Source organism: Monodelphis domestica, chromosome 7, assembly GCF_027887165.1.
Source record: "Monodelphis domestica isolate mMonDom1 chromosome 7, mMonDom1.pri, whole genome shotgun sequence".
NCBI classification, from domain to species: domain Eukaryota; kingdom Metazoa; phylum Chordata; class Mammalia; order Didelphimorphia; family Didelphidae; genus Monodelphis; species Monodelphis domestica.
In genome coordinates, this window is record NC_077233.1 from 64,114,697 (window position 1) to 64,142,070 (window position 27,374).

At 38.2% G+C, this 27,374-nt stretch overlaps 1 protein-coding gene across 1 annotated transcript in view; it reads right to left on the reverse strand.

Annotated features, from left to right (window-relative positions):
* Window positions 1-25,914, reverse strand: part of ACAD9 (acyl-CoA dehydrogenase family member 9) — a 48,703-nt gene extending 22,789 nt beyond the window's left edge. The window contains exons 1-7 of the mRNA XM_001378507.4: window positions 25,741-25,914; window positions 17,176-17,269; window positions 11,590-11,691; window positions 8,453-8,559; window positions 4,850-4,950; window positions 2,514-2,592; window positions 1,073-1,247 (exon numbers count right to left, since the gene is read on the reverse strand). Of these exons, the coding sequence (XP_001378544.1) occupies window positions 1,073-1,247; window positions 2,514-2,592; window positions 4,850-4,950; window positions 8,453-8,559; window positions 11,590-11,691; window positions 17,176-17,269; window positions 25,741-25,914 (832 nt within the window). The remainder of the gene's footprint in view (window positions 1-1,072; window positions 1,248-2,513; window positions 2,593-4,849; window positions 4,951-8,452; window positions 8,560-11,589; window positions 11,692-17,175; window positions 17,270-25,740) is intronic.
* Between the last annotated feature and the right edge of the window lie 1,460 nt (window positions 25,915-27,374).

The following is a 27,374-nucleotide window of genomic DNA, read 5'->3' on the forward strand; positions in this document are numbered from 1 at the left end:
TATTCTGCGAGATAATGAAAAAGAGAAGATGGCAAGAGGGTCAATACTATGAAAGAAAGAAATATGAAGCCAGAGGCAACTCCACACTGGCCTGGCATAATGAGCATGGTGAGAGCCAGGAATCAGGAAACCAGTCGTGTAAACTCAAATCAGCCAGGCCTCCATTTCCTACTCCAAAGTGTAAAGATGGAGATTTGAACCTCGGACTTCAATCCCCAGAAGTCCTTGCTAGTTCCCAGATTGCCCAATAATCTCCCTGAATCTCACTTGGGTTTGAGAACACAATGGCTATTTAAACTGACTGTATCCGCCTACTCACTCTCTGGGCTTCCACGTCTGGGCACACGCGGCTCTACTAGGCAGGATGTAGAGTGAGTGATTGTGAATGGGCTCTCTGGGCCTAGACATGTGCTTTTATTTTGTATTTCCTTTAATTCTTAATCTTTAATAAACCTCAGAAAAATATAATACTTCTAGCAGAGAAACTAATTTTAACTGCTACAGAAAGGAGAGGGGCTTGGATTAGACATCCTCTAAGGCTCCTCTCAGTTTTATAATTCTACCTAAAGAATAAAGGGTATATTTAAAAATGTTTCCTGTATGCAGTATGCATTTGTCGGTTTTCATTTTATTCATTCTGCCACTTTTTTCATTTTACTGGAAGACTTTAATTAACTCATATTTATAGTTACAAATGTTCGCTTTGTTTTTCATCTACTTAATTCTTTTGTATTGATTCCTTTAGGTGGATATCTTTGAAAGAAGTGAATAACAACACCCCAAAAAGTGAGGAAAGCACTTAAAAGACTCTGTGAGAAAAGGCTAGAGGAGAAAAGGAGCACGAGGGCCAGAATTGAAAAGAGCCCTAAGTGGGGCACAGAGGTATGCCTGGACATTGCCATCTTCCCATTCAAGACATTTCAAGCAGACTGAGTGATTGAGATGTATTCACATGCAACTTTAAAGAATTGTGAGCATCACTCCAGCAGGATGGTTAAATGAAACAAATACAGCCGCATATCACATAGAGCTTACAAGAAGGAAGGGGAAGAACAAATTCCAAATGACTTACTGTCAGAGCCCCGGATGCCTAATTTGTTCTCAGGTTTACCATTAGTGATGCCACCAAAATTTCTTTCAACAATGAATGCCGTGATTTTGTCCCTTTTGAAACCATCTGAGTCAAAAAGCTCTGTCTTGGCAAACACTGTGAATATACTGGCTAAACTACCATTTGTGATCCAGATCTGGAAAGAAAAAAAGAAAAAAGGAACTTGGGAAAAATCTAAGTAATCGTCACTGACAAAGTCTTCTTTGTGAGGGTGGAGCCAGTGTTAGGGCAGGAGAAAGATAAAAGTAGCCAAACACAGAAGGCCTGGGTCAAATGCCCATTTCAAATGTGTGACCTTAGGTTAATCATTTTTTCCCCCTTGGAGCACTGGTTTTCTTCTCTTTTAAAGGGATTTAATGCCACCTGCCAGCTTTCTTACCTGAAAGGGGTATTGTGTGGAACCAAATGAAACAATTCAGATAAAATGTTACAAAACAGTGGAGACTTTTTAAAAATCAGCTATTATTGTACACTTCACATTCTCCCCAAAAGTCTTTTACCTTAAGGCAAATCCTTACAATTTCCTGCAGGCATCAGCTCCTAAACTCCTACCTGGAAGCCTAAGGGTCATGTAGCTAATTTCATTTGCTTTGCCATTATGGAAGATATGGAGAGGGCAAAGCACAATGTTGACCTGTCTTTAACTCACCATGTCACTACAGATAAATAGAAGACTAATCATTAGTCACTAAGGACTGCTAGGTGGTACAGTGGATAGAGCAATTAGTTCCGGAGACAGGAAGCCCTGTGTTCAAATTCAGCATGAGGCACTTCCTGTGTGGACCTGGGCAAGTTATGTCACCATTTTCTGCCTCAATTTCCCCAAAATCATGAAATAGGGATATCATCTGCCTCTTAGGGTTAGGGTTGTAATGATATGAAGTAAAATATTATTTGTAAAGTGGTTGGCAAAACTTAAAGTATTATATAAATGCTCTTGGAATGTCAGTTCCATGAGAACAGGGATTGTGCCTGTCCCCAGAATCATGGCATCTCAGAGAAATAGGGACATCCAGTCCCATCTTCTTCCTCCGCAGAAATCTACCTTGTCCTGAAAAGGATTATATCACTATGCCCTCAGGCCTCTGGATCTTAGGAAAGGCTTACTGACTGGCTTAGGCTGAATTCCTCAAGCTTATCTCAGATAAAAATATATTACATGTAGATGTGGTTCAATTGCTTCTAAACCAGAAGTTCTAACATCATCCTTTCTTCCTGGGACCCAAGAGGCTATGTCTTTGTGTGAGTACCTCCCATCCATGGGTTTGTTGTCTAATCTGTATCATGTTAGGGTTCATATCAAAAACACCAAATCCTCTGATTCTGGGGGAATCTTTCCTATGAAACTGTTCTTAGTTTGGAGATAAGAGGGACAAAAGTCTTAGGATTTGGAGACAAGTACCTTGGAGCCATTTAAGATGTAGAACTTTTTATCTTCACTCAGAGTTGCTCTTGTTTGAATGGATGCAGCATCACTCCCACTACAGAAACATCAATGATTGAAAGATTAACAGCCACTGGAAAGCCTACATTTCAGTGAGTCACAGATGGTCTTTCAGGATTATTTACAGATTCACATTTGTCACATACATTACTTAATTCCTTAAAGTGGTTCTTTTATAATTTGTTACCACAGAATAATAGAGGAAGACTCTAGTGTGTCACAGAATTTTCTGATTGTCATTTGCAGTGAAGATGGTGTGTAAAGGGAAACCCTTCTTCCCAGAGTTGTGAACTTTTTGCTCATACAAGCCAGCCCATTAGTGTGAGCTGGAATGCTCCAAATTAAGACTTTGATTGATTCCTGAGATGTGATAGACCAGCACACAGGGAAGTGATGTGGAGAAAGAGGACTACTATAAAAAATGAGGAGGGAGGGTCTTCTCTGGAGGTCTTTGGCTGGGGGGGTCTTTCTACAATTCAGCAGAAGACACTCATGGGCTGGTAAGATTAGGGTGGCAGGCTAGAAAATATTTTTCTATTTCCTTCCCTCCTTATTTCTCAGACTATATATTAAAAATTAAATTGTTAAAAGGTACTATCATCCTCATGACTTAAGGGTTAATTATTTTATAAACAGTGAACACAACAATTCTTTTTTTTTAACTAATATTACATTTAGCATATTACATTGGCAACAGAGCAAGGGAGGGGTGTGGAATGGCTAAGTTTGGAGACATAATTCTGGTCTGAGAAAGGAAGCCATGGTAGAGAAGAAAGTGCACCTGAGTGGAAGCCAAAAAAGCTATATAGTTGTTGGGCTTCCTTGGGCAATCTGTTTAATTTTTTTATACCTCAAAGTTTTTTCATTTTTAAAATGAAATCATTGGACTAGATGATTCCCAATGACTTGTCCAACTTTGTTATCTAGATGAAAGAGTGGGGGAAAAGGTAGCTTTCTAATGAGAATAATATGAGTAGTATGGATTTTCTTTGTATATAAAAGTAAAACATTAAGCTATAATTCATACATTGTTTATGTTGCTGAGCAGTGGTATTAGAAGTGCTGACATTTTGTATAATTCCTGAAATGTGGAACTAGAATTCTTTGGCAATAAAATTTGCAAAGTCAATAAAATTAAAAGTCCATTCATAAGCAATCAAGGTCAGAGTTCCTAAAGGTGGGATGAGATACAATATTAGGAAGAGAAAGGTGAAAAGATAAGAAAAATGCAAAGAAAAGTTTTCCCTGCAAGCCCTATGGTTTGTAAGAGTTGGAGGACTTTGCAAATAGAGAAAATGAGTAATTTCTTCATTAATGCAACAGTCTGTAATATCACAGGTCAAGATCTAAAACCTATGTTTGTGTCCTTGGGCACTTCTGGGTCTTGCATCAGCATTCTGCCCTTTCTTGGTGGCCTTTATTTTCCTGAGCTTGTGAAGGAAGAGTATGTTGGGTTTTGCACACCCTATACTCCCTGGCATTCTTTGAGGGACAGGTCAAATGTCACTTCATGCATGAAGTCTTCCCAAATGCCTCCTAGTCAGCAATCATCATTCTCCTTAGATTTCATAAAACAATGCCCACCTTCCTTATGCAAATTATACATACTATGGCTATGTATAAGCACAGCCCCCTACTAGACTCTAAGACCTATGAAGTCAGGGACCATCTCTTGGCTAAACGTTTTATTACTCTGAGAACCTAGGACAATACTTTACACACAGTAAGCACTTAAGACATTTGGTGAATGAATGAAATACTCTAGCCAGATTTGAGTAGCTTTGGAACCCAGACACTGGATAATCTTATCCACAGAACTAATCAGGAAGTTTAATTATTTGAAAGGTAATTGTTAGAAATAATTCAAATGTGGAAGGCTGGGACCCTAGCAGTACAACTCTCCCACTATGCTCAGCTACCCTCAGGATGGTATAGTCTACCTTGGTCATGTCTGCAGTATGGTGAAGTGGACAGCATGCTAGTTCTGGAATACAAAACCATGGGTTCAAATTCTGATTTAGACACTTCTTAGCTGCATGATCCTAGTTAAGTCTCTTAATGTCTCTGGGATTCAGCATCTTCACTTGCAAAATGAGGAGTGCTAGACTCTAGCACTAAGACTCTGATGCAGTAGTTGAGGTAAGAGGTGTTAGCTTGATTTTGCTTGATGTGATACAACCAGTCTCTTGTCTTTTTTCTTTAATACATTAGGTCCAAGAATACTGGAAACATTGTTTGCCAACTACTTTTTTTTATACTTCTAAACTTCTGAAGTAGCAAAACAAGTCACATACCTTGTTGCCTCTGTAAGACAGAAAGCTGCAATATATTCCCCAGTGGCCAATTTAGGCAAATACTTTGCTTTCTGTTCCTCAGTGCCAGCCAAAAGGATGCCCTAAAACACACATACAATGATGCATTCAGCTAATATCAAGCCAAATTGAAAAAACAAAAACAAAAAGGAGAAATTAAAGTGGGCTTATGAAAGACCTTCTTTAGAAAACACTTATTTTCATTGGAAAATGAGGGGATGCCCTTCAATTAGGGAATAGCTGAACAAATTGTGGTATATGTTGGTGATGGAATACTATTGTGCTAAAAGGAATAATAAAGTGGAGGAGTTCTATGGGGACTGGAACAACCTCCAGGAAGTGATGCAGAGTGAGAGGACCAGAACCAGGAAAACATTGTACACAGAAACTTATACATTGTGGTACAATTGAATGTAATGGACTTCTCCATTAGTGGCAATGCAGTGATCCTGAACAACCCAGAGGGATCTATGAGAAAGAACACTATCCACATTCAGAGGAAAAACTGCGGGAGTAGAAACACAGAAGAAAAACAACTACTTGATTACATGGGTCGAGGGGGATATGATTGGGGATATAGACTCTAAATGAACATCCTAGTGCAAACATCAACAGCATGGAAATAGGTTCTGATCAAGGACACATTTAAAACCAGTGGAATTGTGTGTCGGCAAGGGGAAGGGCGGGGGGAGGGGAGGGAGGAATAGAATATGATTTTTGTAACCAAGGAATAATGTTTGAAATTGGCCAAATAAAATTAAAAAAAAGAATCACAAAGAAAACACTTATTTTAGAGGAAAAAAATCATCAAAAAAGTAGTCTCATGTTCAAAGTTTAGAAATGTGAAGTATTTAGAAAAGTTTAAAAGCAATGAAACAACAAAACTATATAAGCAAGGCCCCTTGAAAGCATCTGTCTCAGTTTCTGATATCAATTTCTGATAGATGAAAATCTATTCTGCTACCAAGAAGACAATAATCAGCATAGCTTTAGTGGGGAAATCTGGGGCTGAATGATTAATTTATTGACAAGAGCAAGAGTAACATGGGTTTCAGTGCGAGACTTGTTCTCTTCTAGCTCTATTTCAGTGATAATAAATCTTTTAGAGATACAGTGCCCAAACTACAACTTATGGGAGGGAGGAAGTGTGCCTATTGGGCTGCTGGGTAGAGGGATGAGTCATGTGAGAAATGTCCTCAAGAGTGTGTGGGGATGGGGAAAGGAGAAGCCCCCTCTGGCACATGTGCCACAAGTTTGCCAACATGGCTCTATTTGAATAAAAAAACAAAGAATATTATAAAATGTTTAATAATAACAATAAATATATATGTATATAAGTATAATAAAATAGAAATATTCTCAAACTTCTCAGTCTATGGGACCAGATCTTTATTTGTTTTGAATCAGATAAGACCTATCGCTAGCTCACATAAACAAGACAGATTCCATTCTAGTAGCAAAGCTTGATACCTGATCTTTAGGTCCTTTTCTCCTCCATATTTGACAACAACACAATGGACAGGCATGTGCAAGTGTGGCACCAGTCCAAGAGCCCTTCACCCACTGTATACACAGGAAGACTAAGATTTTGTTTCTGGGCTTATATCCAACCTAACCTGCACTAATGGCGGGCACTAGCATATCTAGAGGGCCTTTCAGCTTCTTCATGATGGGGGTAAACACTCAGATCCTGATAGCTGAGGATGGGGGAGGGTGGCCTCACAGACTTTGTGGCAATCATCTCCCTCTCAACAGAGTGCACTGTGCCATAAAATGGTCCTATGACTTATGGGACACTGTATTTGGAAAAGAAAAAAAAATCACTAAAATTTCTTAAAATTATGAATACAGGATATTTTTTAAAAGATTTTTTTAAACCTGCAAAAGGACCCAGAATCAAAGTTAAGTACTAAAGATTTAAGACAGATTTATCCACCTAGAGTCACTAGTCAGAGAAATATTAACCTTATGCTTATGGAATATTCACAGTACCTTGTGTTAAAGAAATAAGATGAAATAACACAAAGAAAAGCTAAAAAACAGAGGGGTATGGCATCTTCATATATCACATCCCTGCTTAGAATAAAGTTAATGATAGGTAGGTATGATATGGAGTGGATGTTAAGCATACATAACCCTGGTATAAAGTCGAGAATTGATTGTTTTCAGTTTGATCAGAGCAGGAAGTTTACATATTTCCCAATTCACAAGAAGTACAGTAGGACTTTGTTTTACGTGAACTCAACAATGTAAATACAAGTATATGTGACTGGCAATAAAAAAAAATAATGGCAAAAAATACTTTAAAATTACATGCTAAATCCATGCTATTTTCCTAAGTGATGTAAAGACTCAATAGTTTGCCCAATCACCCTCATTGTTGCTCTGAGAATGGTGTGTGTGAGTCATTACATTGTTTCACACCAAACATTAACTCTCATTTCAGTCTTTGTGGAGAGTTCTCTCTTGCTGCAAGTCATGTCCACATCAAAGCGATGCTTTTCTTTATTACATTAAACCTATTCAGTTATTAATAGTAGCCCCAAAGTACAAGAGTAGTGATGCTGTAGCTTTGATAATCTTAAGAAAAGTTGTAAAGTGCCTAGGTATGTTTGTATAAAATTACTTTTTAATAATGGGGTTTGCTATTGTGCACAATTTCCAACTTACCCAAAGGGTCTTGGAACATTGTTTGTGTAAAATGAAGTCCTACTCTATACTTATCTTAATCTAAAGAAGATTTGGACTTTTAGTTTCTGGGTCTGTTCTCTCCCTACTTGGCACCCTAGGGATGAATGCTCAATCACAGCCTGAGAGAGTTAAAATATCCCATTGGCTCCTGCACACACTTATTTAGAAAGAATTGCCCTTAATTAAAAAAAATTTATTATAGTGTTTTTATCTTGAGTCACACATTCTTAGCAGTTGAGCATGAAAACTTAGTGTCTCCCATTCTACCACCTCTCTCACTTTGGGTTCATTCATATGAGCCCAACAGTCACTTTCTGACTGAGGGGCTCACATTTCTCTCTTATCTAACTGGATCCTACTTATTTGCATCTTATCAAAATATGATACAACAGAGAGTATGTTTCTGTTATATAGATCATGCCTTCATGAAGTTCTTACAGCATCAATTTCTCTACTCCTATCAAGTGCAAGCTTGGTATTTGTTGTTACAGTCCAAGTTATTGTAGAAGGAACCACAGAATTAAAAACTCCAGCTAGAAAACATAGGGAGATTATATTGGTCAAATCACAACTATATGGTTTCTGGGGCTGCTACATGGCTCAGGGGGTAGAGCCAGGCCTAGAGAAGAGAGGCCCTGAGTTCAAATTTGGCCTCAGACACTTTGTAGCTTTGTGACCCTGGGAAAATCACTTAACTCCATTGCCTAGCCCTTGCTGTACACAGTATCAATTCTAAGACAGAAGGTAAGGATTAAAAAACAAAAACAAAAACAAAAAGATGATACGGATTGTTTTAGAAAAAAGGGAAACTGTTGCTGCTTCCCAAATGACATGGGGTAGGCTGAGAGGCTGTTTAGTAGCACACTGGAAAGAAAAATGATGGTAAACAATTACCTTTAATCCTATTGCTTGATGTGCTGCCAAAGTGACTGCAATTGCTCCATCCTGAGAAAGGATTTCTCCTAAACGTGCATACATTATATGTGATAAGCCAAGGCCACCTGGTAAAGATAAATATGTTCTTATTAGTGCCAAAGCAAATAACTACTGAAAAGTCCAGATAATGTCGGAGGAAAGAGCAAGACTAAACATCAGGAGATGTGAACTCTTTCTTGATTTCACAGACTAGCTGTAAGTCTCAGTTTCCTACTATGTAAGATGGACATCCCAATGCTTTCACTATCTCATGAAGCTCAAGTGATGTCTGTGAAAACTCTTTATAACCATAAAATGCAAATTACATGGAAGCTGTCACTATCACAACTGTACTATGAATAACAACAAGAATTGGGAAAATACCCATCCATCTAAATAAAACTCCATGCCAAACAAAATATAACGGGAAAATGTTTTCATTACAATGTACCTGCTACTCAAAACCTTACTGCTAGTTCAGATGAAGAGAGATTGCAGAAAGAATCCTCTTCACTGCAGAAAAATGGCCCAAGGTGGCTCTCGAGCCAAGTCTTAAAGGAAGTCAGGGAAGTCAAGGGGTAGAAGTGGGGTGGAGAGTCTTCCAGGTGTGGGGAATAAGTCATGCTAAGGCATGGAGATGGGAGGTGGAACATCACATGTGGAGAACAACAAATGGGGCAATATCACTGAACTGAGAGGGAAATAAAGAGTAAGGAGACTGGAAAGGCAGGAAGCAGACATAAGTAAAGACTCTACTATTTTACTTTGTAGGTAATAGGGAGCCACTGGAGCTTCCTGAATAACGAAGTGACATGATTAGATTTATGCTTTAGGAAAGTCCCTTTGCTAGCTGTGGGGAAGCTAACTGGAGAGGAGAGCCTGGAGGAGGGGGACCATTTAGAAGCTACTGTAATAGTTTAGGAGAGAGGTGATGAGGGCCTGGATTGGATTGGCTGCCATATGACTATTACAATTTTTTTTTTTACCAATTACATGGATTAAAAAATTTCTACATAAATTTTCTGAAGTTATATGATTGAATTTGTCTCCTTCCCTTCATTCCCTTCCCCCTCCTGAAGCTGGCAAGTGACTTGATCTGGGGTATCATATATTGTCATGCAAAACATATTTCCATATATATGACTTGAGAGATGAGATATGTAAGAGAAGTGATGAAGGTACAAATGATAGTATTTAGCAGGTAACTGGATATGTAGGATAAATGAGGATCAGAAGCCAAGGAGAATCCAGAGTTGCAAATTTAGGTGACTAAGAGGATGGTGGTGCCTTCCAAAGCAGTAGAGAATTTTAGAAGAGAGGAGGATTTGGGACAGGGATGGGGGGGTAGGAGAGAAAATATGAGTTCTATTTTAAACATATTGATTTTTAAATGCCTATGGCACAGCTAAATCAAAATGTCCAACAGACAACTAGAAATGTGGAAGTGCAGCTCAGGAGAAAGACTTAGATCTAAGAATCATCTACATGGAGAACACTGAATGTATAGGAGCTGATGAGCTCACCAAATGAGGCAATCTAGAGAAAAAAGGGAGAAGGATCAAGTACAGACTCTTGGGGGACAATTAGGAGATGTGGCAAGGATGAAGATACAGAAGGGAAGGTGTAAAGCAGGGGTCCCCAAACATTTTACACAGGGGGCCAGTTCACTATCCCTTAGACCTTTGGAGGGACAGAATATAAAAAAAAAACTATGAACAAATCTGTATATCGCTGTCTGGGATAGCGGAGGCTGCAGCGCTGGCTATGATGGGCCTGTCACACCGTGAACACTATACCAGGCAGCAGTATACACAGTGAGGAATCCCCTCCCCCAGATCGCTGCTCACCATGCTGACGTCTTCCATTGTATAGCCACATAATCCTTTGTGCGGCACCTTGTTCTCAGAACAATGTCACCGGAAATAGTACTGTATGCTTTGCGACACTGCCACATACAGTGCTCCTCTCACTGACCACCAATAAAAGAGGTGCCCCGTCCTGAAGTGTGGTGGGGGCTGGACAAATGGCCTCAGGGGGCCACATGTGGCCCGAGGGCCATAGTTTGGGGAACTCAGGTGTAAGGAATGGTCAAACAGTGATGAAGGGAACAAAAAAAAAAACAAAAAAAAAAAACAAGAGTGACAAAAGCCCAGAGGTAAGGAAGTCCAATAATGCAGAAAGGTCAATAAGAATAAGGAATGAGGAAAGGGCATTACGTGTGGCAATTAAGAATTCACCAGTGACTTTGGAGAGAGTAGTTTGACTTAGATGAAAAGATCAGAAGCAAAACTGTTTTGGGTTTAAAAGTAAATGAAAGAAGACATGAAGGCACCAAACACTTTTTCAAGAAACAAGAGAAAGGGAAGAGAAATAGGATGATGGCTAGTGGGCATAGTAGGAATCAAATGAGAGGTTTTTGAGGATAGAGGAGATGTGAATGTTTACACATAGCAGACATGAAGTCAATGGACAGGGACTGGAGATTGGAAAGTGTAGAGATCTGATACTAACGATTACCTAACAACTTTAGTAGTTTGAGTTTGTGTTTCCAGGTAAAAGCCCTATATATGTTTTGATAAGCAACCAAAACAGTTTTTAATGAGGAAACTCCATTTGCAAAAAAAAAATTGATAAATAAATCCATTAACATTTGTTCAAATGAGGTTATCCTATTTTTTATCCTATTAAATAAATATATTCTTTTGCTCTATTAAGTGAAACGTATTTCTTTATTTCCCAACAGTACCAATAATTTCAGGCCAGTGACAATGAATGACATCTTAATGTAAAAGATTTTCCTATATACACCTTACAGATGAACTTCAGAGATTTCAAAATTCAATTTGAAGATCACTATTAATGACCAACAGGAAAAGGAGACAATCTGGATGGGGAAAGCTAAGCGTTGGTAATTCTTTCCTGGTGCTGTACAGAAGATGACTTGCCTGGGAGTTTATTCTTGTTCCCTAGAAACAAGAAGATGATTCCAGGTTTCCTTATGCTCCAGGAAATAAATGCATAGCTATTGGTAAAATGTTTTTAACTTTCAAGCTGCAGAGAAAACCCAACAATATTTTTTTTATGTGAAATAGGGTTGTGCAATTATGGTTACTTACCATATTCTTCTGGAATCAGCATGCCAAAGAGCCCCAGCTGCTTCAATCTAGTTAATATTTCTTCAGGAATTACCCCATCGTGATCAATTTTTTTTGAGTCCACTGATGAACAGAAAACATCAGAAATACATAAAATTTAAAACAATATTTAATGATCCAACTATTCAGTTTAAGAATACCTATCTAGTCTAAGAAAGAAATTTATTTAGTATAATAGGGTTAGCCCAGAAAAAATTTCCAAGTTTTTAACCTCTAATATAATATTCAATTAATGAGATTTAAATCCTTCACACGTCAGTTTGGTCAGAACTTTTTCCTGAGGGTTTAAAGGGATAAGAAAGATACTAGATAGTCTAGGAAATGGACACACAAAAAATAGAGCAGCAAAACTGATGTGTGGTAAATCAGAAGTCCATTAAGTGTGGCTAAAATGGTGTGCCTGAGAGACTGAGTGATAAAAACAAAAACCTAATGGGTACAGCAGCAAAACTGGTGGACACAGCTGGTTGAGCTTGGATATGATAAAAACAAAAAAGAGAACCAAGGCATAGTTTCTAAGCAGAGGAATAGTAACAGAAGATGACTGGTAGAGCCAGATGAATTGAACAGAAGGAAGAGGGTGAAAATACAAGTACGAGACAGAGGCAGTATGGTAGAGTGGACAGAAGTCAGGAAGATGAAAATTCAAATCCCACCTCTGACATTTAACTTCTCTAAGCTTCAGTTTCCTCATCTGGTAAAAAAAAGATAAGGGGCTGGAATAAATGTTCTCTGGGATTTCTTTCAGCTTTCAATGAATGATCCTATGAATCAATAGTCCCAAATAAAAGTAATTATTTTCCAGACTTGAGAAGTGACCTAAGTGGGGGAAATAAGTGGCAAATCTAATTTGAAAACAGAACCATCTTTTAAGATATTGGATTAACAGATACCTAATGCTTAAAAATTGTTGGTTGCCAAAACAGGTATTGCAAAATTAGGGACGAAAGGGGGTTCACAGACACCCACTGACATAAATATAACAAGAGGTGGAGATTCCATTTTTTTTTTAATTCCTAAAACTAAGAGAAGGAAAAATATGATTGCTCTAACCTCTACCAAGGCAAAGGACTAAATATGTAGTCTTCAGTGAGTGTTGTACTTTAAGAAATATCTCAAAGATAATAAAAAAGCTGGAAGTAGCAGGTTTTCACTTAGACTGTCTATCCTTAAGGGAACAAAGAAATATTTGATATTTCTCCCAAATATGTGCAATCGAAGAGAATGTAAAATTGAGATTTGAACTCTGGACTTCAATCCATTCAAAGGTTTTTTAAAACTGTCATAGAACAACTTATGTGAAATATGATAGTGTGTTTGTTTGCTATTGTAATTAATTGGGCTATTGAGAATTTGGGGGATTTTGATAACTACATATTTATACCTTGTTCAATTCATTTGCCTTCCACTCACAGTGATCATGGCCAGATATTAAGAGGAAATGGATCTCATTTTTGGTGAGAAAGCCTTGTATTTTATATTTTCTTATCTGACACAGAGTGTCAATGATTATAAGCTATATTTTTGAATTTTAAAAGCTCTTTTTTATTATATTTTCCTTGCCTGTGCAATATACTATTTGTTTTTTATTCAATTTTTTCTCTCCTTTTTATATTTCAAGCACATGTCACCAGCATTAAGATTTTCTTTAACTTTTTGACTTTTCAGTGCTACAAGTTTGAAATACATTTGCTAATGCACGCCCTAAAAAGCTTGTGACTATAAAAATGATGCCACTAATTATTTAAATAAATTATGGAACTTTGCTTAATGATTCTGTCTGATTCCAGGACAAGATATACACACAAGAGCCATTGCACAAAGCCAAAGAAAAGCCAATCCAGGATGGATTGATGCACTCTCTAGGCCAATACAAAGGTCTTGAACCTAGTGTGAAGACTCGAGGTTACTATGTTTAACATGTGTTATGACATAGGCTTTCCTTGTGTCCACACTCACTCTGAAAATACTCACAGACGAGTATCCCCAAAACCTTGGCTCCGATAATCTGGTCCCCTTTTCTGCCTCTCATAGTGTGGTACTTTTCTGTAGTCCTGGCTATTGACTGGGTAAATGCATCATTGCTTAGATCATTTTAATTGGGCCCTGATTGAAGGACCTGTTATAGATTTATTTTTCTTTTACTTGGAATTTTTACACATAAGACTTTGATAGTCTATATTTTCATCCAGAAATTTTTTCTTTTCTTTTTTATTTTTCTGATATCTTTTTAATTTCTCTTGCCAATTGATTCATATACCTCATACCTCAGCCATGCATCTCTAAGTGATCCTGTTTTTTTTTAAATCACCCTCTTAATGGGGGGAATGTAAAAAAATATCATTATTTAAATTGCAAAGTTTAAATTCCTTTTGAGAAGAATTTTAGGTAAAGAAGATGCTACCTCTCTGAATCCAGAACTGAACTGTTGGAGAAGCCACCATGAAGAAGCCTCCAGACCACAAGTTGCCCAAAATTGAACTTTGGGTGTGGTTGATTGAACACTAATTTGTATGTATACTTTCATGCCAAAGGGAACTGCCCCCTAACTGGCTTTTTGTCAATGCGTTCAGCAATTATTGGTTTTATTGTTTTTTTCTCTTATCCTCAAATTATTGTAATCTTTAAATTGATTATGTTTTGATGATCCTTTGGGGAAGGACTTCTTCCCAGAGGATCAAACGGAGGAATGTAAAATTGAGATTTGAACTCTGGACTTCAATCCCCACAAGTCCTTGCTCCACTTCCCCAAAATGCTTTGTAATCTCACGGAATTCTGAGGTGGGCAAGATCGAGAAGGTACTTAAGCTGATTGCAAAGGCTTTTGAGCGCTCTCTCTCTCTCTCTCTCTCTCTCTCTCTCTGACTTCCGTTTTGGGGCAGACGTGGCTCTTTCCATAATGTAGATGAGGTCTTGTCTAGGCCTCTGGCCTAGGCATGTGTTTTTTCTTACTTGTATATTCTTAAATTCTCAACCTTTAATAAACCTCATAAAATATAATACTCCTTGCAGAGAGAAACTAATTCCTACCTGCCTCAGTCTCCCCATATTCTTAAATTTTAATCTTTACGAGGGCATTAGAACATAAACTTTTTCTAGATCAAAGGTTTGACAAGCTGGTTTGCAGAATAAGGTTGATTAGTTTCCCAATAATTCATCCACATAATCATGTTTTATGTGGAACATGGGCATGAGTATACTTGGAATAGATATTATCCTGAAGTCTGACTATAAAACGTCTTAAGTCATATCTTCACTGACATATTCCTTTAGGAATAACATGGAAAATTCACTTAAGGGTGGCAATGTTAGGGAGAGGCAAAGATTAGGGACAAGATAGTATAGAAATTAATTGGGGCTATAGGACTTTAGTATTAATCTCATCCATGTCATTTATTTTAGAAGTGGAAATAAGGCCCAGATAGATGAGATTACCCAAGATGACATACACAGGTACTGACAAAGCTGAAACTAGAACTCAGATCTCTAAACTGTGCTGTCTTTCCGATCTATGTCCCACCCTCTAATTCCATTCTTATACATGTTAGGGAGATCATGCATTTTTTCCCCTTATTCAAAAACACTTTATTTTCTCAATTGTATGTAATAACAATTTTCAACATACATTTTCTGAAATTATAAGTTTCAAATTGTCTCCCTCCTTCTCTCCCCACGCTCCTCCCTGAGCTGGAAAACAATTTGATCTGGTTTATACACATGTAATCATGCAAAACATATTTCCATATTGGTCACTGTTGTGAGAGAATATTCTTATAAATCAAAATCCCAAAATAAAACCATAAATAAACTAATGTGAAAAATCATATGCTTTGATCTGTATCCTATTCTCAAGAGTTCTTTCTCTGGAGGTGGTTGGCATTCTTTGTCATAAGTCCTTCAGCACTGTCCTGAATCACTATATGGATGAGAGTAGCTAAGTCTTTCACAGTTGTGCATTGTACAATATTGCAGTTACTATGTACAGTAAAAAATAATATTCTCCTGGTTTTGCTTATTTCACTCTGCATCAGTTTATGTAGATCTTTCCAGCTTTTTCTGAAATCATCCTACTTGTCATTTCTTATAACATTCAATAATATAGTATTCCATCACCAACATATAACACAATTTGTTCAGCCATTCTCCAAATGATGGACACCCTTCAATTTCCAATTCTTTGCCACCACAAAAAAGCTGCTATAAATATTCTTTTTTTTATGATCTCTTTGGTATACAGACCCAGAATTGGTATTACAGAATCAACAGGTATGTAGAACTATAGCCCTTTGGGCATAGTTCCAAATTGCCCTCCAGAATGGATGGGTTAGCTCACAACTCCACCAACAATGCATTTGGGTCTCAATTCTGCCATGTCACCTCCAACATTTATCCCTTTCCTTTACTGTCATATTGATCAATCTGATAGGTGTGAGGTAGTATCTCCACATTGTGTTACTTTGCATGAGATCATGCATTGTTCATGTTTTATACTACCCTTCTCCTCTCCTAATAGATCACAAAGTTTAATTTAACAGGATTTAAAAATTTCTGACATATGTATCTGTTTCTTGAAAAGAAAATTCTCCAAGAATGTAATTCTTCTTTTTTTGGATTGTAACTTAATAAGCCTGTATGATCTGCATAATCCTCTCTCTCACCCAGCTGGTGAGGAATTTGAAGGACATGAACCACATGGAGTGGTTAAGTGTCTAAACAGCTTTGAAGTTTGCTGGTTTTTTTTTGTTTTGTTTTGTTTCATCTAGGATGTTAACGTTTAAAATATGAAGTTCAGCATTTCTATACCAACTGAGCAAGTTTTTTGATGCTTATAATCCAGATAGAGAGTGAGATTTGAGGCATATATTTTAAAAATCATTATTACTGATCCAGTTCAGATTCTATCCACTAAACCTAGTTACCAGCAATGCAAATTTCAAGGGCTGCTAAAGAACACTCATACATAAACAAGCAATTCTTAGTAACAGTAAGGGAATATCTATCTTTAAGTTGTGCTACTTTCATTCATCAGAAAAATACACAAAGAATTTTGTGATCTGTCACTATATTGAGTATTCAATAGAAGGCTTTTGTGCATCTGTCCAGAATGCTGAATTCTTTAATGAGGATGGACCAGATGACATCTATACCCTAAACGTCAAACTGTAAGCTTCTATGATTCTAGAATTTTTTGGTACCAATCAAGAGTCATTCTTAAAATACCAGCATTTAATATTTTAATATGACTTACTTTCAAACACTGTATCTTTCTCATGTATTTCTGTTAAGTACATATACGTGTTCTGTCTTAGAATCAATACTGGAGGGTTAAGTGACTTGCCCAAGGTCACACAGCTACGAAATATTTAAAGCTAGATTTGAGCCCAGGATCTCCCATCTTTAGGCCTGGCTCACAATCCACTGAGCCATCCAGCTGTACCCCAGTGCATACATATTTTTAAAGAGTTTTCAAGTCAAACTGATTGTCACAGAAAACAAGAATTTGTTATATAGTTAACATTTCTGATAAAAAAAAAGAAAAAGACACACCTTCTTCATTGAAGAATTTTTCTACTGGTACCACAAACTGCTGCATATCTTTTAATTCATCCAGGCTGACTTCTGGATATGGAAAAACTTCTTTCTAAAAAATGGCAACATTTTAAAAAATTATCATTTTAATAGGCAAATGTCATATAATCCATTCTTATGGAAATTTTATTTTTGGAAAATGGTTACAGTTCTAGACTAGCTAATTGTGCTTAGTTCCTAAACTGTTCTACAAAGATCTCTCTATATAGGACACTAAGACTACCTCAGAATATAGTGCAAGGGAACTTTTGGTGAGCTATAAAGGAATGAAAATATTTAGGCAGTATTCCACACACTAATTATAATGGGAAATAAGAAATAGGAGTGTCAAACGAGACATAGACTTTCTTTTTTAGCATGGTGAGTTAAAAGACTTTTAAAAAATAATAAAAGTATAAAATTAATGTGCAATGCTATGCTCTACTTCCATGTAATGCTCTGCAATGGAGTGGTTGGGGATGTTTTTCTACACTCTCCTCTTTGGGGCCATGTTGGTTCTTGGGTAATTCAGCAACATTCATGTTGGACTGTTTGGTGGTGGTGGGTCTTTCCATGGCCATTGCTGTGGTCACTGTGGGTTTCGTTTTCTTGGCTCTGTTGACTTCACTCAATCTCAGTGCATGGAAACCTTTCCATACTTCTCTGTATTCATGAGGCCGATTTTTTCAGACACGATCAATATGGTGATCTGTTTGCTTGACTAAGCTGATTTATTATGAAGGAGAGATGAGGGACAGTATGGGCAGAAGTAACAGTGACATACAAATCAAACCTAAGAGGAATCAAGATTTGGGGAAGAACCAAAAAGCATCATCATAGTCTGATTACAAGGAAATGTAAATTGTTTCCATGTTGGGCCCCTTTCAAAGAGCTTCATTCTGAATGTTTCCTCTTTTAATAAAATTAAGGCCTCATATTAATCCTGGAATTCAAGAAGTTGCTTGTGAGTATTTTTATCCAGGCTTTCCACCAGGATTAAGTGACTAATGTGCAGGCAGCTGTCCTTACCAGCAAGAACGCTATTTTCAAAACTATATAGCACTTCCATATCCTTGTACTTGCAGGAGCTTCACTGTAAACCTCCATCACTATCATCATCCCCATTCTGCAGATGAAGAAGTTGTGAATCTAAGAGGTAGGTGACTTGCCTGAGGTCTACCTCTAACAAGGGGCAGCTGAGTCTAACAGCCAAGTCTTCCGGTGATCTTTGTGCACTAATGCATGTCTGCTTCAGGAACCACTAGAGAGGATCAATGCCTGGACAACAGGAAGGGCCCTCAGAGGCTGCCTAGTGCTACTTCCTCATGAAGCCTGGATAACCCAAGTGACTTGTTTAAGGCAGAGCTATCCCATGAGGCCAGGACCTCTTGCTCTAAATGCAGCATTTCTCATGATTGCTTTTCTGACTGTAGGATGAATGGTTATGTCCAGTGAGATTTTTTCACTATGAATATAATAGAGGGGTAGCTAGCTAGTGCTGGACCTAGAGACAGGAAAATCATCATCCTGAGTTAAAATCTGGCCGCAGATGCTAGTTGTGTGGCCCTGGGAAAGTCGCTTCATCTCATTTGCCTCAGTTTCCTCATATGTAAAATGAGCCAGAAAAGGAAATGGCAAACTGCTCCAGGTTCTTTGCCAAGAAAACCCCAAATGGGGCCACAAAGAGTTGGACACAACTGAAAAAAAACAAAACTCAATGGAACAGATTGTATAAGAAACAAGTAGCAGCATCACAATATACAAAGAAAACTAAAAAGACCTACATGAAAAAAAGCAAAGTGAAAAAACAGTGCTTTGAAAGAATGGAACATGCATACATATATACACACCCAAGAAGCAGAAGAAAAGGGAAAGAGAATAAAGAATACTAATGAGGCAGGCAGCTAGTTAGCTCAGAGAGAGCCAGGCCTGGAAACAGGATCAAATCTGGCCTCTGATATTTCCTGGCTGGGTAACCCTGGGCAAGTCACTTAACCCTAACTGCTTAGCCCTTAAAACTCATTCTTCTGCCTTGGAACCAATACTTAGTATTGATTCTAAGACAGAAAGTAAGAGTTTAAAAAAAAAAGGATACTTATGACAACTTAGGGTAAATGAAAAATTTTAAGACATTATGTACCTAAAAATGAAAATGAACTTAAATGCAAATAATTACTAAACAAAGTTTAAGCAAATGTCTGGGGTGTATGTTTGTGTGTGTGGTGTTTTGCTTGTTCATTTGTTTTGTTTTTTTAAATAACATTCACTGTTAGCTTCTGGGTCAAAATGATCTTTTGGCTCAATGCAAAAAGACCTGAGGTGAAGGTACCTGGACAATATCCAAGCAATGACCCAAGCCGATGTTGATGTGTAGCCACTGGAACAAAAGCTCCAATTTCTAAGATCAAATACTCCATGACCTAGACCAGCTCATATGCTTTCTAGAGGGTGAGCCTTCAAGGTTACTTTTAGAACAGTTAAACCACTTAACAAGGAACAAGGCTTTCTGGGGCCACCAAAGAACTTTATGACTCTCAGCAGAAATGGTCTTATGTACACCTTTGAACCTCTACTTGTAATAGCAGGATGAATTTTATGATCCTGTCTCAGCCCTTCCTTTACCAAGAAGTCAAAGGGAAAGGAGATTGGATGAGGGTCAGGGTAGGGTGGCATTACCTTCAGGATTCCCTTATACAAGAGCTCAGAAAAGTTGAAATGCAATAAATAGGAAGTATTGTTTAGGCTGCTGAACTGATTGCAATGGAGAGCCTCTTTGATTGTGATTTGTTTTTTCATTAAATGTCAAATGAGACTAATTAGCAAAAAAAATCCAAATTATTTAAGAAATTAAAACTGAAAATAGTACAAGTCATATGGTCATAACAGCAGAATCCAGCTAATAATCGGGAGACCTTTAGTTTGCTTTAAGACTTGACGGAATGCCAATGCCACATTGTTTAATAAAGATAAAATAAATGGATAGAATGACTACAAGAAAAGAAAAGGTAACTGTTACGAAATCCTGAAGTCCCAGGAAGTATAAGTTATTCCACTCTATCCCTGGCAGTGGTGGAAGGTCCATGCATTTGTAGGGGAAACTGCACATAGTTTCAAAGTTTTGTTCTAGTAGCTATGCATCTCTACCCTCTTGGATACTGTCCCAGTAGCTTAGCCTTAGGTTTTTTTGCATTGAGTCAAAAGGTCATTTTGATCCAGGCTTACAATGGCTTACAATGAAAGTTAAAAAAAAAAAACAAGAACAACAAACAACCCAGATTTTTACTTATCGGTTTTACTGATTTTTTGCCTTTAAAATGTAATTTGTTATATGGGATGGTCCACAGAGGGAAGGGATACTAGAAGAAATTCTGGCGATATAAATGAAAATATTCTTTATTTATTTTAGATATAAAAATAAATATTTTTTAAAAGATCTAACTTTTTGAATCAATGTCTTATATGGACTATCTCTCACTAGATAACAGATTAATAATATCATTTGATAATAAGAACACTTAAAAATACACTTCTTGGACCCCAATGGTCCTGAGGTACTTATTATTTTTGCCTTTTTATACAAACAATTTAATAAATAATTTAAAGGATTATTTGTACAGACTTTTTTGTTTGAGATAAGTATACCTTATTCCCCATCCCATTGTTCTCAGTTAAGTCACTTTTAGGGCTGGGTAGCTGTTCCAACACACTCCATCATGGGCAGCATCATTGAAAAATAAAGCTGGTTCCTATCTCATCTGAGCCAATCAAGTAAGTTAGAGGAGGAACTGTGCTACGGCAACTTTCAATGACTTTTGAACACATACTTCCCAATCTGCCCAAGTTAAGAATATGGACTTGGAAAAGGATGAGAAGATAAGTTTGAGGTGACAAGTGAGCTTGCTCTACCATGTGCTGTCATATTCAATTTATTTTATACTCTCAGGTATGAGGACAAAAGTTAGCAATATGTGTTTACTGAAAACTTACTTTGCAAAAGGCATTATACTAGGTGCTAGAGATACAAAAATAAAAATCAAAGAGTGCCTGACCTCACAGAGCTTATATTCTACTAGAATAAACAACACAAGCACATATATAAGTTATAAAATACATCCAAAGTAAATTCATGGTCATTTTCTGGGGATGGCACTTAGAGGGATCAAGAAAGGCCTTATGTAGGAAATAGCACTCGGATTGACCTCTGAAGCAATCTAGGGATTCTAATGGTCATAGAGGTAAGAAGGGAGGGTATTCCAAGGATGAGGGGTGGCCTGGACAATGGGAAAATGAAATATTGTTTGTGAGGACCTGTAATAAGGCCATAGGGGCTGGACTACAGAGTAAGTAAAGGATGATGTGTAAAAAAGGCTTAAAAATTGTGAAAGGCATTAAATGTCAAATAGAGGGATCTGTATTTGATCAAAGGCAATGAAGATTCAAGCCATGGATTTACTGATTACAGTAACTTTACAGTATATTATAGGAGAATGATCTAGTCAGACCTGTGATTTAGGAATATTATGGTGGCTGTGTGAAGGATGAAATATAGAGAGAAAAGACTAGAGGCTACGGCAATCATCTTTATGGGAGATTTGGAGGACTTGGACTGTGATGGATATGGAATGAATGGAAAGGAGATGAATGTAAGAGAAGTGAAGGTAACACTGATGACACTTGGCAAATGAGTAGGCTGTATGGCACAAAGAAGGGTCAGGAATCAAGCAGATTGTGTACCTTGGTGACTGAAAGTATGGTGGTATCACAAAAGAAATAAGGGTATCTCAGACTCATGATGAAAAATGCCATTTGCTCTTTGAGAAAAAAACTAATGGAATCTGGACTTAGATTGAAATAGATTATATTTCATTTTCTTTGTTCTTCATTTTTTTTTTCATTTTAGATCTCCACAAAATGACTACTCTGGAAAAATGTTTTGCATGATTGCACATGGAAAATCTATATCAGATAGCTTACCATCCTAGGAAAGGGGGAAGGCAGAAGGATGAGAATTTCAAATTCAAAACTAAAAAAAATGTTTAAAAAGTTGTTTTTATAAATAATAGGAGAAAAATATATATATATATTTTTTTTTTAAAGAAAGAAGGGTATCAGATGGTGTGGAGGGGAAGATAGTTATTTTGGACGTACTGAGTTGAAGATAGCTATGGGACATTCAGTTTGAAATGCCATTGACATTTTATTGAAAAAGCATAGGAAACGTGAGACTAAAACTTAGGTATGATGGACAATAACAAATTAAAGACAGTCTGGCAAAATAGGGCGATAGTTAAGGTTAAGAACAAAAAACAACAAAGAAATATCATAGTGCCAGACTGTGATTCTGTAGACCTCACCAACCACAAATGTCAACATGTCACACTTTATTGCTACTTAAAAGGCCAACAAGACACACAGATGTGTCAGTAAACATGGGCTATCTAAGGACCAAGCAACAATCCTACTACTGGTTCTTTAAGTTCCTTTCCAGTTCCATATCTAAGGACCTAGACCCTAGAATTCTTCTGAGTCTTCTGAGACTCCCGGTCTTTTGAGAAACCATTTCAACTGTGCATGCCTACACTCATCAAAATCACTAACTGGGGAAGTTAGGCAACTCAGTGGATATAGAGCCATTCTTCTGCCTTGGAACCAATATTTACTACTGACTCTAAGACAGAAGATAAAGGGGGATGGGAAGGAAGGAAAAAAAGGGAAGGGAAGGAAGAAAGGAAAGAAAGGAGGAAAGGAAGAGATCACAAACTTAGCACAATTAATAGGAAACCATAGTGATAGGGGACCCAGACTTTGGAGAACTTTTCTCTATGTTAAAGGCAAAGCAGCTAAGAAATGTGTAACTTGTTTTAATGATAATTTCATCCTTCAAAAGGCAAAGGAAAGGAAAAGGGGAAACTGCTATTTTTTACCGAGCCTACCAAAAAGGAGGTACTAGTTTCTAGTACTTAGAACTACTTAGAACACTACAGAAAATTTGGGAGCAAGATAAAATATAACTGGATCATATCCTCAAGATTGGCATTCTAAGTAGAGACTTTTAACCAGAGCCTACAGTTATTTGCTCATTATGCCATTTTTGAATGTCTTTCTCTCAGTAGCTATAACAGTTATGCCAAATAGGTCAAAGTTGTACTTCAATGTTTCCTTAAAGAATTTGTCCGTCTTATTTAAAGCCGCCCCACTTAAATTCAATGACTTTTGTTGTTCCTCTTAGAATCAGAGAATGTTAGGTAGGATTACTATCTAGGTTCTATATAGCTATTGGTCTTTTTAGTCAAAGGTGACATATATCATAAAGATTCTGTATGTTGCTGTAAAGATGCTGAATAAAAATGACTATCAGAGCATGGAAATGCAAGATAAATGAGAGAAAAAGGGGGGGGGGGGAGATACAGACAGACAGAGACAGAGAGACAGAGCTATAAATTATAGACCAGAGATCCTGATTAATTACTGGCAGAATTCTAGAATTCCATTTTTAAGAGTTGGCATTTAGGATGCAGTTATCACTAAAAGTTAGGTAGGTTTCATCAAGAATTGATCATGCTATATTAATCTTGTCTTATTTCTGACAAGACAACTAACATGGACATAGTACTTAAGACTCAACAACATGTAACAAGGTCTCTCTCTCATGTAACCCTTATGGTCAAGATGGAATGATAGAAGCTTGGAGCAGTGGTGTCAAACTCCAATAGAACCTATCTCTGGAGTCCCATATTGACTTGGAAAATCACAAATTCATATTATCTATGTTGAATTTTTATTTATTTTGTTTAACATTTCCCAATTACATTTTATATGGTTACAGAACTCAGGCTGAGTTAGACACTAGCTGGACACTAGTTAGGTGATTATACATTTAGGTAGATTTAGAACCAGGTTAATACCCAGATCTAGAGAGTAGTCTTTATGGGGGAGGCTGTAGTCAAGTTGTCCTATCCTAACCCAAAGTTGGTAGTGACTCTAGAGTTAAAGGATCTGGGTTCAAATTCTACCTCTAATGATGACTATGTGACCTTCTGAGGCTTGTTTCCTCATCTTTAAAATGAGTAGATTAAAGCAGATGATCTCTAAGGTTCTTTATAGCTCTAGATCCATGATTTCACATAGTAAAATCCAAGGAAAAACAGAGGGACAGCCTAAATTGCTTCAATATGTTAAAAATCCTGGAACTCCAGAAAGTTAAGAGGAGGAAGACATAGCCAAGATTTACATATGATAAATTATAGAGGGTTCAGGGGGCTGTGGATGGATTATATCCTGACAAGAAGGAGGTAAGGCTCATATAGATAAGATTGTGACTCTACCTAAGCATGAACTAATCAATCAATGGGCTAAAGGGAACCACTGAAAGTTTTACTCAGAAGGTAATGGCTACTTTACAGCTGTACTTAGATAGTTATCTGGTAGTGTATTCCAGATGGATTAACAAAAAGGGAACTGTAAAGCTGTACTTATTAAAAGCAGATCCATCTGGCATTTCATGCTCAGGATGGATTAAGAAAATGCAAACACTAGGTAAAGGCTTCTTCTACAACAGTGACAAATACTAAAGGCTTGAACTAGTTTGCTGCTATGTGGTTGGTTATAAGAGGAGGGATGGGAAGAGGATCGGTAAGAAAGAGAAATGGGAGGAACATTTTTTTAAACTGGTCTTTGAGTCAAATATGGGTTCGTTTCCCAGCGCTGCCACTCATTCACAAAGGTGACCTTGGGCAAATCCCTTTCCTCCTTCTAAACCTGTTTCCTCACTTTTAAAAAGGAGAAGTTGAATTAGATTGGAGTTTCTTAATCATTTCTGGCAGTCAGGTGAAGCCTATGGACCCTTTCTCTGAATAATTTAAGAAAATGCTACATTTTCAGTTAGAAGAAAATGAAGATAAAAATGTCTTTTTTTTTTTTTCCTGATCCAAGTTCATGGAAAAGTGTCCATCAACCCAAGGATCCCAGGTTAAGACTCTGATCTAAACAGTCTCACAGTCTCTCTCTCTCTCTCTCAACCCTTAACTTCTGTCTTAGAATAGTTACTAAGTATTTGTTCCAAGGAAGAAGAATGGTAAGGGCTGGGTGATTGGGGTTAAGTGATTTGCACTCCTTTAGGCCTCTTGGGAGCACCTTCCAGCCGTGAAATCAGTGGAAACGGTAAGGCCAGGGGGAAGGGGCCGGAGAGTTCTGCAGACATGCTCTCACGCGGCCTCCCAAAGGTCGTGGGAGAGGGGCAGGGCTGGGATTAGGGGTTTAGTGGTGACATCGGCTCTTGAATTCAGGAAGAAAGAGAGGCTCAATAATTAGTCCCATTTGGGGCCACACACATTTCGTTGAGAAGCGCGGGTTCCCGGCCCGTTGTGGTTGCCTAGATCCTGTCTATTTTACAGATGAGGTAAGCGAGGCTCGGGGAGGCAAGGCGATGGGCTCAGCTGCCCACAACTGGCAAACCGGTGAGCTTCACAGGTGGGCCTGGAGCTGGGGGTTCGGGAGATCGTGTACCCTTTCCCACCGGCCGCGCCGGGCCGGGCCGGCCGTTACCTTCTCGATTTTCCCCAGGAACAGCTCCTTGGCGTAGGCTCGGCACGGCGGGCCGGTGCGCAGGAGCCGCCGGAGGCTGCCCACCGCGGCCAGCCGCCGTTCGGGGAGGGCGCCCAGAGCCCGGCGCGAGCCCGCCCTGGCCGCCCGCAGGAGGAGGACGCCGCCGCCGTTCATGACACTCCTCGTGTCAGCCCCAAGCCGCAGCTGAGAAGCTACCCGAGCGGACAGAGGCGCGGTCGCCTCATGATGACGTCACCGCCTCCTAATGACGCCTCAGCTCCCCGCCTCCCACTCCAGTTCTGATCGCCCCCACTGCGGCTGTGCAGCTCTGGAGGCGGAGCAGAACAGACCTGGAACGTTATTAAGGTAAAGTATCCTGCTCAGCCTATGTTGCTCGAAAAAAAACAAAAACGTTTGATGACTGGCCTCCTGGTCAGTGGCTTTGGAGCTGGAGGCACTGCCCAGACACCTATTAAGCGCCTGCTGTGTGCCTGCCCTCGAGGAGCTTACGTGCCAGGGTGAATGTAAATGACTGTCTATGATGTAAAAGGAAGGCAGTCTGATTGGGGAAGGCACTAGCAGCAGGAGTTACCCGGAAAGGTCTCTTGGCCAAGAGGGGCACCTGAGCTGGGTCTTGAAGGCAGCCAGGAGTTAGTGGTATGGAAGAAAGGCCTGCCAGATGTGAAGTACAGTCTCAGAGAGTTGTGGATCTCTGCTCATTATTATTTCCACTTTAGCCTCTCTGTATCTTGCTTGTTATATATTTATGTTTTGTTATATATGTTTGTCTGTACCTCTGCTTTGTTTATATCTCCGCTTTGTTATAAATCTTTGTTTGTCTATATCTTGCTTATTATACATCTGTGCTTTGTATCTATCTCTGCTTTGTTACAGATCTTTCTTGTCTATATCTTTGCCAATGATCTCTTCTGAGACTGTGATCTCCTCCAAGGCAAGAACTATCATTTTAATATGTGTCTGGCTAGCCTGAGCTCCTCAGCAGCAGGGACTGATACTATTCTTTGTATTCCCCTGCACTTTTATCTGGAACATAAGTGATTAATAAGCGTTGATTGAATGACTTAGGCCAATGTTTTTTTTTTTATTTTTTTATTTTTAGAGCTCCAGAGTACTATCATTATACTTTAGTGGAACAAACTAGCAACAAGAGACTTCCACACAACTAATCTTTGCCTCTTCTGAACAACTTGACCCAAAGATAGTACTCATTCACCCAGGCAAGGGAATTAATAGTAATGAAAATAACACCTACCTCCCAGGGTGCTTGTGAGAGTTGGATGAGAGGATATTTATAAAATACTTAGCACAGTACCTGACATATAATAGTAGGCACTAAATAAATGTTAGCTATTAATAGTTATCATCATAAGTAATAACCAGTTAAATAGAGGGTATGGACTATAATTTCATTAGTATAAGCATTCTTTTGTGGAGGGTGAAAGATGAAATGACTAGAAAAACAAAGGTTGTAGCTAAGAAGCATTTTGATTTATTAAGCAATGCATGTTAATTACCCAACAAATCAGAACTAGATCCCCTTCTTCAAGTTGGAGCTGGATCCCTAATACAGGGAAGACAGATTTTCCTATACTAAAAACAATCAAATAAGGCCA